At 36.0% G+C, this 12,642-nt stretch overlaps 1 protein-coding gene across 2 annotated transcripts in view; it reads left to right on the top strand.

Moving 5' to 3' along the window:
* Positions 1 to 12,642, top strand: part of Abca12 (ATP binding cassette subfamily A member 12) — a 162,293-nt gene that overhangs the window by 135,431 nt on the left and 14,220 nt on the right. For both annotated transcript variants that reach the window (XM_076866065.2, XM_076866066.2), the window contains exons 38-43: positions 819 to 906; positions 2,674 to 2,779; positions 8,689 to 8,743; positions 9,317 to 9,494; positions 10,970 to 11,085; positions 12,091 to 12,250. In XM_076866065.2, coding sequence (XP_076722180.2) covers positions 819 to 906; positions 2,674 to 2,779; positions 8,689 to 8,743; positions 9,317 to 9,494; positions 10,970 to 11,085; positions 12,091 to 12,250 — 703 coding nt within the window. The remainder of the gene's footprint in view (positions 1 to 818; positions 907 to 2,673; positions 2,780 to 8,688; positions 8,744 to 9,316; positions 9,495 to 10,969; positions 11,086 to 12,090; positions 12,251 to 12,642) is intronic.

Raw genomic sequence — 12,642 nt, forward strand, 5'->3', positions numbered from 1 at the left:
ATTTATGTAGGTGGACCCTAATTTTATGGGCATCCAAATTCGTCTATACTTGAAGTTACTACTTGGATTCAAAAAATCAACATTTTTGTTTTTAGAATACCATGAACTGATAAGTAGTTAAATAAATTCAACTCACCTTCAAACATCTGAGAAAAAACATGGCACCAGAGAATAAACTAGGGAAAAAAAGTTTGGGGTATAGAAGAAATTGGGCCTCTTGAAAAAAGATAACTGGTGTTTTATTGCTCTATTATTAATTCCCCATAAATGAGTTTTAAGCACTAAAATTAAGACTTTTTTACCATTATCATTTTGTATTACTTACTGGTTTTTTAGCATTATAATTCTCATTACACATATAGAGCACAATTTTTCATATCTTTGTATATAAAGTATGTTCATGCCAATTCATGTCTTTATACATGTACTTTGGTTTTTTTTTTTTTGCATTACAATTCTTATTACACATATATACCATAATTTTTCGTATGTCTGTTTGTATATAAAGTAAGACTTTTGAGATGATGCATGGTTCAGTTAAGATGGAGGAATTGATTGGATTACTGCCTCTCATTTTTAGAATGGCACATAAGCAATTGTTTAGAAGGACTTTCTACCTTTACTTATAATGTACACTTGAGACTAAAATATGATAAAAGGAATCAAGAAAATGTAAAATATGTCAGGCATCATTTATTTCATACTGGAAATTTGTTCCTAATGGAAAGAAAAAAATCATGCTCCTATGTAAGTAATTGAGATCAACTTATGAAGATTTTATCCAGTAAAACAAGTACAACTCTTATTACCCTTTGCAGATATGGAGGTTGGAGTTTTGGACTGCGTTTGACTAATGACCTTCGTTTTGATATAACAGGAGTTCCTGCCAATAGAACACTTGCCAAGGTAAATTATGGTCTTTCTTCTAGGATCTCATACAAATAAAGATGGAAATTGGCACATTTAAACATTTTTATGAGGTAAAAACTAAACATGTGTACAATCAATTGGTATTTTGCATATCCTATAGCACCGTGATTTCAATCCGTGTATGTACCCTAGGGAAACATGAACAGATAAGCACCTGGAGTTAGGGACAAAACTGTGTGTAGGAATATTGCTCATAATAGCCAAAACCACAACCACAATGCAGATATGCAATAGAATTTAGAAATAGTTTTAAATTCATTCAACAAAACATTCAGCTATGGAAGTGAAAACGCTCAGGTTCATATAGTAAGTAGACTTAAACTCCCAATCATTATTCATATGCAATAGACTCTGACTGCCTTTACCACAAACTTTAAGGGTAGCAAAACTCAACCATATTTTTCTGGGGAAAGAGAAAGGATTGTGAAATGGACAAACACAGAGGGCTGGGGAAAACGAGTTTTGGACACAAGTAAATTTTATTTCTCATCCCATGGAGTGTTGGAATGGTGCGCTCCCCCTGTAATTTTCTGTTACACCACACATTAATGTTTTATGCATTTTTCTTTACATACTATTTTCTTTATGTACATGTATGTGCATACATATATTTAGCCTTGCTTCTTATTAAAGCTGGAAATGTAACAGAACTCAGTGGAGATAAATAATCATGTTGGTTATATTTTTTTTTCTTCTAGATCAAATCTATGCTTTGAAAACAGCTAGTCACTGAATCAGGCACATATGATTGCCTATATGATCAATGACTGTCATAGGGATTTTAAATTATCCTTCTCCTATTTCTCATTTGATAGTAAGAGACATATACTGTCCTGGAGGAAGTGGGGAAACTAATTTTCATTTAGTGACCATTATATGCCAAGTATTAGTATCACCTTTCATACAAAGTACCTAATTTCCTCCTCACAAAATCCCTATGTGATATATATTATAAGACCTATATGAGCAGATTTTTCACAAGATCATGTAGAAAATAGTAATGATAGGAATTTCAATGCACTCTCCCATTTTCTTCCTCCCCCTCCCTCTCCACACACAGAGCAAATATTCTTGCTTAAAACAATGGAGTTTCTAATATGAAATAATTTCTCTCTAAATCAAATTTGCAATTTTGAATTACCAATTTGATTTGAATTGGAGTGCACCAGTATTTTAAACTATTCTGTTATTAATGTAGAAGATAAAGTTACTCACTGTCTTGTGGGTTATAGCCAGGAATAGGAAGTTAGTAGGATGATTTCAAGGTTGTCAACCTTGTCAGTAAAGTCCCAGTACTTGTATATGTGTTTTCTTTCTTTCTTTTTCTATCCTGATTTACATGCATTTGTTTTTAACTACTGTTCTTGAGGGTCAGAATACATAAGTCTAGACTCAGAATCACCATGGATCTGCCGCAGAGATGGAGATACCAATGATGTCTCTAGTTTATTTCAGGATCTAGAAAAGATCCAAGATCAAGATTTTTATGATTCTAGAATAGCTCATAGCTTTGTGCTGTTGCTCAGAACAACTGTCTTCCTAACCTCTGCCCATCTTTAATTTGGAAACATGGGTCTGTGATCAGCACTCTGGGGAATAGCTCATAATCTGCTAAGATGAAATAAGTTATTGAGAAATTGGTCCTTGCTCCTCAAATATGAACAAGCTAGCCTATCAGATGTTAAAGACAACCTAATTTATTTGAATACAGTATTGATCTTGCCTTCTTTTGGAATTTAACAGGTGTGGTATGATCCAGAAGGCTATCATTCCCTTCCAGCTTACCTCAACAGCCTGAATAATTTCCTCCTGCGAGTTAACATGTCAAAATACGATGCTGCCCGGCATGGTAAAGTTACTTACACAATGGCATCTCCTGCTGCAACTTTTGTTACTCTCCCTATAAAAATTCACATTATGTCTACTTCCTCCTAGTGGCGGGTTTTTTATGGCATCTAAATCACAGGTCTTTAAAAGGAATTTGGAAGTAATAACTTCTGCCAGATGGAACATTCTGGATAATTCCCTTAACTTCAGGTTAATTTAGTTTTCTCATTTATCAACTCAGGATAATAACTCCAACTTGTTGCTCACGTCTGTAGTCATACCTAGAAGATATATCTCATAGAAAAATATCTTTAAACTATTTACTTAACTATAGGCCAAAACTTCTAAACAATTAATGTTTATAAATATCATTCACCAACCTAAACATGAAGATGAAACTTTTAAACTAAAATGTTCTACACCTACCAAAACTACTACGATCCATGGATTACTCACCATATGTTGCATGCTTTATATAAAATATTACTGATCTGTTCAACACTCTTCAGAATGATATCATTTCTCCCAGAAGTAGAATTTGAACCCAAGACTGTCTGACTCCTATTTGTTCATTTTCCTAATTCTCCTGTGTTAGCTATGTTAGTCAGCTTTTTGTCACTGCATCCAAAACACAACTGAGAGGAGGAAAAGATTTATTTGGCTCATGGTTTCAGAGGATTCAGTCCATGGTATGCAGGCTCTGAGGCAGAAACATCATGGCGGAAGGGCATGGCCCAGAAAAGCTGCTCAGCTCACAGCAGCTGGGAAGGAGAGAAAGAAGAAGGTACCTCCCACCCCCAGTGACTTTCAACTAGGTCCCACCTCCCAATGATCCATCCAAATTATCAACCCACCAAAAGGATTAATGCACTGCTGAGTTCGAAGTCTTCATGATCTAATCATTTCCTAAAAGCCCCACCTCTGAACATTGGTGCTTTGGGGAGCGCTCCTTTAAGCACATGAGTCTTTGGGGGTCATTCCAGACCCAAACTATGACTCTAGACTGCTTCTCTGAACTCTTCAGGTCTACTTCAGCTGGATTTCCCAAAAGTCTCCCAGATAGTTTTTAAAATAGTGTTGGAATCTAAAAGAAATTGATTTATTTCTTTTTCTAATTCAATTACTGTTCATTGGACCATTTCATCTTTTTGAGACTTGCTCAAATTATTTTTCCATATTGATCCTAAAAAAATAATAAAAATTAAAAAGATGAACAAAATCTAAGTAACACATTTGCTGGCAAAGAAGGAGCCTAATAAATAGCCTATTGAGTAGGAAAAAAGATACATACTATCTTTGAGAAATGCTGACTCCTCCCTTTTCTTTCATTTCCCTACCGTTGGGCATAAGGTTGCCTGCCAGATGGACTGGTGGTTGTAGAAGTAAACCATCGCATCAAATTCTCATCCCAGCAACAGAATCATTAAGAGTCTTTATTTCAGAGAGAATAGTATTTTTTCCCCCAACTGCTATGGCATTTTCCTAGCAGAAGGAACCATAAAGAAAATAAAAAGATTGATAGTCTTTAGATCTAGAGCATCAATAAAAGGCATAGTCAAAAGTGGTAAATTAAATGAAATGGTACTGCTGAAGCCGGGTAAGTGTGGTATAGCCTGGTTTGAAGTAAAGTTGAAAACTTGACTTTCAGTCGGATGTTTTATTCAGAGCAAAAGACAGATATTGTAACAGATAATGAAAGTAAAACAGCCAAAGAAATGACTAGGGGAGAGTATTGCAAAGCTAGAGAGAACAAGAGGATGTTCGTGGCACTAGCTTTTTAAAAGCAGTATTCTGGTTTCCTTTATAAGTAGAGTTATTTACTTAGAACAAGATAACCCAAGCCTTTCTAGACTCTAGCAGTCTTGTTGTAGCTCCTACCATTGTTTTTAAGTTGCAGGGCTTAAAAAGTAAGAATTCTTTTTTTTTTCTAGAACATAAACTTTGTATGGATCCTAAGCTGAAATTTACTTTTTTTTAAATTTAAATGTAAGGTTCAAGTTGAGTTATAAAGAGGTTAATAATAGTCTGACTTTTATTTCTTATTAATTTTTCTTAATTAGATATATGAAAGTGGTAGTTTTCTACTCTCTCTGAAACGAGTTTCATTTCTTTAAAAAAAAAAAGAAATCTGTATCATCCTGAAATACTTTTATTGTTTTGTAATATATGGACATGGCCTACCATGGTAATAGGACTTGTCTTTAAAAGTGAACCCAATTATTCTCCCACCACCTTCCCCTAACACATTACATATTCAAAGAAATATTCGCTGGATTCTTCATGAATCGGGATTTTACTTTAGCTGTAAAATTGATTTTTTAAAAAATTCTAGCATGCTAATAAAAATGTTTTAATTAGCTTTTCTTTGCAATGTCAATATCTATTATATTCATGTGGTTCCCTCTAGTGGTTAATTTTGCATGAAAATTCTGTCTTTCTTCCCAAAGAGCCCTGATTTGTTTGTTTTCTCCAACAAATATTATACAACTAAACTCTTTTTCTCAAAAGCACTAACACATTGCGCCTTCCACACCAGTGTTCAGTCTTACCCTCTGTTGCATTACGAGCTACGGCCAATGGAAACATCTCGTTTTAGCTTTGCATCTGTAGACATGGCATAATATGCCACCTTCCTTCTTCGAAATATTTTCTTCACCATATTTTTTAATTGGGGCATAACAGTTGTACATAATGGTGGGATTTGTTGTTACATATTTAGACATGCACACAATATACAGCATAATTTTGTCAATATCACTCCCCAGCACTTCCCCCTCCACTCCCTCTCCCCCTCTTTCCTTTCCTCTACTCCTGTCCATTTGCTTGTCTTGAGATCCGTCCCCAACACACACCTTTCCTTTCCTTTTCCTCTATATTTCCACATGAGAGAAAACATCTGACCCTTGACTTTCTGAGTTTGGCTTATTTTGCTTAACATAATGGTCTCTAGTTCCAGTCATTTTCATGCAAATGATATAAGTTCATTTTTCCTTATGGTCAAATAAAACTCCATTTGTGTGTGTGTATACCACATATATTTATCATCATATTTACACACACACACACACACACACACACACATCACATCACATGTTCTTTATCCATTCTTTTTCGTTGATGTTGCATTTTGCTGCTATAAACATGGGTATGCATATCACTTTAGTTATGATGACTTTAATCCTTTAGGATAAATACCAAGGATTAGTATAGCTGGGTCATATGGTGGTTCCATGCCTAATCTTTTAAGGAACCTCCATACTGGTTTCCATAGTGGATGTACTAATTTATAGTCCAACTGACAGTGTAAAAGTGTTCCTTTTTTCCCACATTCTTTCCAGCATTTATTACTGTCTTCTTTTTTGTTGAGGGGTAAGTAACAGGGGATTGAACTCAGGGGCATTTAACCACTAAGCCACATCCCCAGCCCTATATATATATATATATATTTTTGTATTGTATTTAGAGATAGAGTCTTTCAGAGTTGCTTCGCAAGCCTCATTTTTACTGAGGCTGGCTTTGAACTCATGATCCTCCTGCCTTAGCCTCCCGAGCCGCTGGGATTACATTCATGCACCATCTATTGTTTGTATTCTTGACGACTGCCATTCTGACTGGTTTGAAATGAAATCTCAGTATAGTTTTGATTTGCATTTCCCTATTGCTAATGATATTGAACATTTTTCACATCTTTGTTGGCCATTTGTACTTTTTCTTTTGAGAAGTGTGTATTTGTTTGCTCATTTATTAATTGAGTTATTTAGAGGGGTTCTGGTGTTTTTTGAGTTCTTTATATATTCTAGATTTTAATCCTTTAGTGAAGATCTTCCATTTGCAGATTTTCTCTTCACATTCTTAATTGTTTATTTTGCTGTACAGAAGCTTTTTTAAATTTGATGCTGTCCCATTTATTAACTCTTGGCATTATTTCTTGAGCTTTAGGGTCTCATTGAGAAGAAAGTTGTTTCCTATGCCTATGTGCTTAAATGTTGACCCTACAGTCTCTTCTATGAGTTATGTAATTTCTAACCTAATTCCTAGGTCTTTGATCCATTTTGAGTTGGTTTTTGTAAAGGATGAGAAATAGGGTCTAGTTTCATTCTGCTACATATATATAACCAGTTGTCCCAGCACCATTTATTAAAGAGGCTTGCTTTTTTCCAGTGTATGTTATTGGCACCTTTGTTAAGAATCAGATGACTGTAGATATATAGGTTTGTTCCTTTGTCTCCTATTTTGTACTATTGGTCTATGTGTCTGTTTTTACTGCAGTACTATAGATGCCTTCTTCTTAATATATATTGTATGTAGGGAAAGTATTACTTGAAATTTTAAGATTTGATTTGATTCAGTGAGCATCCATCAGCCAATCTTTGTGTAGGGCCTACAGAAACAATTTTGATATAAGATTCTAATTCTGATGCATTTACTTGATCTTGCTAAAGATATGTATGAAAACAACTGGTTCCATAGGATTTTGTATAGTAGAGGAAAATGTACTTGCAGAGATTCCTCTGATAAAGTAGAGTATTTTTTAAAAAAAATTTTTTTTAGTTGTAGATGGACACAATACCTTTTTATTTATTTATTTATATTTGTACATGGTGCAGAGGATCAAACCCAGTGCCTCACCCATGCTAGGTAAGCATTCTACCACTGAGCTACAACCCAGCCCTAAAGTATAATATTTCTTAATTCTGAACTACAAAGCAGAAATAAAAGGCAAGTTTTCCTTGTCTATATTATAATTTAGCAAGGTTTAAGCAGAGCCCCTAATGAAAATAGAACCTCAGAAAAAAATGGCCCATTAACTTACACAAAAGGTAAAAAAAAAAAAAAATACATCCATGTTGTGATTAAGATTGTTGGTCAAACTGTTTTTGCTGTTAGTTTCTTTGTTTAACTACGTATGTATTTTTTCTTTAACATACACCCATTGCAGGACTCAAATTCAAAATATGTCACATTATTTTTAATAAAAATTATAGATTTAGTTGAGGAAGAGAATCGTCTTTAGAATCATCTATAATATTTGGGCACTGCCCCTGAGTATCCTAATGCCATGAGCAGATTGTAGCTGAGCAGTAAGTGAGCAAGTTCTTGCTCAGTTTACAACCCATAGGAACACGTATTTAGGAGACAATTCACACTCCATTCCACATCATTCTTTCCCTGTTTGCTCAGACAACATAGACATTGTCTTCATGCTGTGGTCTTTGGGAAACTAATGTCTGTCCAATTTTTCAGTCTTCCCAATCAAGGTTCTGTAAGGAGGGGGATTGGAGGCAGACTTGCTTCTAGCTCAGAAAGTATAACTAAAACCCTAGAAGATTCCAATAATGTGGGACTGTGTGTGAATTAAATGACTGCCTTCCTGGAGAAAGCTAATACCCCTGAATCCCTCCGGGCCTCTCTGTCTCAATGGAAATGCATGGCTGGAGCGCCCGACCCCTACCCTGACAGAACTCTAGAAGGAAGCATCTTCAAAGTAGTTAAGTGAGAAGGAGGGTTCCAGAGTTGGGTCTGTTCTCTAGGGGACTCTCATGTAATTGGTACCCCTATGAATTGCTTATTTAAATGTATTCCAGTTTATGAAGTGCTGCTGAATACAAACATACATAGGAACAGGGAGAAGAAAGTAGAAAACAATTTTTTAATGTAGTAGAAGAAGACATGCTCTATGAGAAATGTAAATGCTGTCCCTTCCAAAAGGTTCCAGACACAACGTGAAAAACTTTTCTTTTTACAAAAGTGTCACCAATTGTAGCACTGACAGGATTGGGGGGAAATTAATTTCCTTCAAAAGAAAATTCCCCGAAGTAAAATCCTTTAGATTAGAATCTAAGGAGAAAAGCATTATATATTATTCATCTAAAAATTGGAATTTCTGATGAACTGAATAGCTACTAATGGATGAACCATCTCCTCTTTCAGGCATCATCATGTATAGCCATCCTTATCCAGGTGTGCAAGACCAGGAACAGGCCACGTGAGTAGATATCTCTGCTATAACTTCTTTCTCCTTGGCATAGTTGAGACTCTGTGTGAAAGTGCTCTAATTTGAAATCACTGTTGCATCTGAATGAAAGTCAGTCTAGAAGGGCTGGTTTTATAAAGTCACTGACTGGGTTAAAAGGAAGTTTCTGAAAGGGTGCAGAGTGGGGCTGCCAAGTAGAGCTTGTGGACTGCAGATGCATTCCGTCTGCTGCTTTTCCGAGTCAGGTGCATAAGGGCTTCATCATTCCGCCTTCCGTGCTTAGCAGACAAGTCCTGTTTCTATGCCCCAGATCCATACATCCCTTGCATACAGGCTGTAACCCTTGGAGACCGAGGTTTTTCTATCAAATATCCTTAGTCAATTCAGATACGTTGGAACTACATTTATTCCAAGGTCACAGTGGAGTCATGTCAAAGATATTATCTGGCTGTCTTGCAGGAAGCCTTATTTGTGTCACAGCCAACTCTTGTACTGTTTTGTTGATGGTTTGAGTCATGAATCTTCCTGAAAGGAAAAGAGTTCCAAAACTTATGTGTGCTTTCCTCTTCCCATTGTTCACCATAGAATCAGCAGTTTAATCGATATTTTAGTGGCACTGTCCATCCTGATGGGTTATTCTGTCACCACTGCCAGCTTTGTCACCTATGTCGTAAGGGAACATCAGACCAAAGCCAAGCAGTTGCAGCACATTTCTGGGATTGGTGTGACATGCTACTGGGCCACAAACTTCATTTACGATATGGTGAGTAACTTATGTCATTTGCAAGAAAGATAGGATTCATTTGGCAGAGATTAATATTCAAGAGTTATTTACTCTAGTTGTTGAAATTATTGTCACAAGGACAGTAAATTAGGAAAAAATAATTTTGAGTCCAGTATTTGGAGGACAGAGAAAACTGCCTTTGCTCATCTCTGGGATATATCAGATTCTAAGAGCACTTGTCAATATGTAGGTTCCTGGGCCCCAGTCCAAATGGATTAAATCTATATCTTGAGAGTAGAGTGTGGAGAGTAGGCATTTTAAGCAATCCCCCAGGTGACTTTAAGCACACTGAAGTCTTAGAACCACTACTGTGGAGAAATAGAAGCTGAACAGTAAAACAGCCTTATCTAATTGTGCCAAGTAATCAAGATTATAAAAATTTAATCAAGTAATCGTGAAAAATTCGGAGTAGCAGTCCCTACTGAATGACACGTTAAAGAAGATTATCAGGGAAAAGAAGGAATGTATTTTATTGATGTCTGTCTCATTTGCATAAAAATGTTCCCAAAGTTCAGATGGTTATTCTTGACTTGAAACGTGCCAGTGTTGGCCAAAAGCCCAGGATGAGGATGCATTTGCCTGTGATTATGGTGAAATTGCCTGAGTTGTTGTCAAGATCATTGGGTTGAAGAGTTGGAGAGTAATTAACTGCATATCCATGTTGTTAATGTATCCAGTGAGGTCTGAAATGTGTTCATTGTTAGAAGCCAAATCCAAGAGAATGGTAATGACTACTCTGGACTTCGTAGAAACTTTCATGTTAGGAAAGCTTCAAGGATATCCTTCTTTGAAAGTCTACTTACTACTGAGATTCTGTGGTCTGATATCTGGTGCTCATTCCAATTTAGGAGATTTCCATTCCCATTACACCCCAAAAAAACGCCCCAAAGTAAATTACCACCACCACTGTTTGCACCTTGCCTCAAACTCTTCCACTTTTAGCATTTCTACTTGCCAACAGAATACTGAGTTATTTGTTCATACACCTGTGATTCCAAGAATGTGTGGGTCCCGCTGCCCTGCTGTTTTGCACAGAGTGTCTCACACAGATAACCAAGCCTTAGAAATCAACCATCTGAGAGCTGCAGCATTCAAACTGAAATCAATACTTTAAGGGCTGTCTCTAATACCAAGATACCTGGCTGTCTTATCTTTTTCACTGAACCTCTGTCACTGAATGATCCCAAGTGTTAAAGCCTGGAGGCAGGAACACCTGGGACTTCTTGTATATCTACAAAGAGAGAAACTGGTTTTACCTCATATTGGAGGAGACAAATTCTCAAGTAAAATCAATGTAAAATAAGCTGAATATTACAAGCAACAGGAACATAAATAAAAATTCATTCCTTCAAATTTATCTAGGTCAACTTATTGCAGCTTTAAACTAGATAGCTTATTGATTTTTAAAAAAGGTATTTGCCATATATTAAATATTGTTTTACATATTTCCATAGGTCTTCTACTTGGTCCCTGTAGCATTTTCCATTGGTGTCATTGCAATTTTCAAATTACCTGCCTTCTACAATGAAAGCAACCTAGGTGCTGTTTCTCTCCTCCTTCTGCTGTTTGGGTAAGCTGCTGATTGAGCAATGAAAGAACTAACAGAATCAAATGCTCCTAGACACAAATAGGACCCCAACCTCATTAGCTAATTTGCAGTTGTCTTGGGCTTTCATTTGACATGAGTGATGACTAATGATACATTACAATTGCTAGTCCATAGTCTGTAAAGTGTAATGCCTCTGAAAATTAGTGTTGTTATCATTAAAGAGCACTTACTGGGTGCCAAGTGTTATACTTACCAATTTACATATATAATCTAATCTATACAAAAACACAGGCTTTAGAATGACCAGGGAAATGCATATACAAAGGTTTTGACAAATTATATGAATACATATAGCATTTATAAGGTGTATAAATTTACATATACTTTATCTTTTTAGAGATGCCTAACAGGACACACATAACATTGTTGTTTTCACATTAGGCTAATACAAGGCAACATAATCAGTGCTTAGCATAGCAGTCTCCCTGTCCTGAATGCGTGGGTAGTATCCCTTGGTTAGCTATTGTCACTGATACAAGACCTTTGTGTGTCTAGTGTTATTTAATTTCCTCCAGTATTGTTTAAGTTTGCTCAAAACAAGCTTCCCATCTTCTCACCAGGTCCTATCTGCTTAGCTGACCTACAATGATGCCATTATTTCCCCTCAACTTTAAATTATAAGATTTATACAGATTGAACTCATAATTCTGAGGAACAAAAGTCTTGCCTGGAAAGGATTACACCACACCCACAGGGGAATAATTTGTAGTTGTAATGATATAGGACTGACTGAGATTCCTTTTCAAAAAGAGGCTTCTTGCTATCATTTAAAAAACATCCTTTGGGTTTTTGTTTTTGTTTTTTTTTTTTTGGCAAAAAGAGGAATGAAAATGAGATCTAGTTACAAGGCTTGGCAACACATCCCTAATGTTTGCTTTTACTTTAGAAACCCATCTATGTGTTTATGGCTTTATAAAATGGGATAATTAAGGTGTAATTTTAATTCTTTGTATGATGAACCTGCAGGTATGCCACGTTTTCTTGGATGTACTTGCTGGCTGGTCTCTTTCATGAAACAGGAATGGCCTTCATCACTTACGTCTGTGTCAACCTGTTTTTTGGCATCAATTCCATTGTTTCCCTGTCGGTGGTATACTTCCTATCCAAGGAAAAGCCTAATGATCCGGTGAGGTCCCTCTTAGTCTGTTCAAGTTCAGTGAATGTATCAGAAGCTTTAACATGTTCAAGGTGGAAAGATTTTTCTTTATTCTGTCTTCTATAAATAGAAAGAAATATTATTTGCTTCTATTAAAGCTACAGCTTTAAAAACTTCTCTATAAACTCCACCTAGGTTAATGCTTATTATTGTATTTCCTGAGAGTCAAAAACTATTGACATTGGCTAGGTCTTGAATGGAGTGATGGAGGTGAAATCAGATATATTGTGTGGTAGTTCATAAATCATGCCCCCAATGGGTCAGCTAGACATTTCCCTCATTAACAAAGCCTTATCGTATGGTGGTGTCAAGGAGAATGGCTTAGTTATGTGACTGTGGGTTAGGATTCATGGGAACATTCA

This window comes from Callospermophilus lateralis, chromosome 9, assembly GCF_048772815.1.
Source record: "Callospermophilus lateralis isolate mCalLat2 chromosome 9, mCalLat2.hap1, whole genome shotgun sequence".
In the NCBI taxonomy this organism is placed as follows: Eukaryota; Metazoa; Chordata; class Mammalia; order Rodentia; family Sciuridae; genus Callospermophilus; species Callospermophilus lateralis.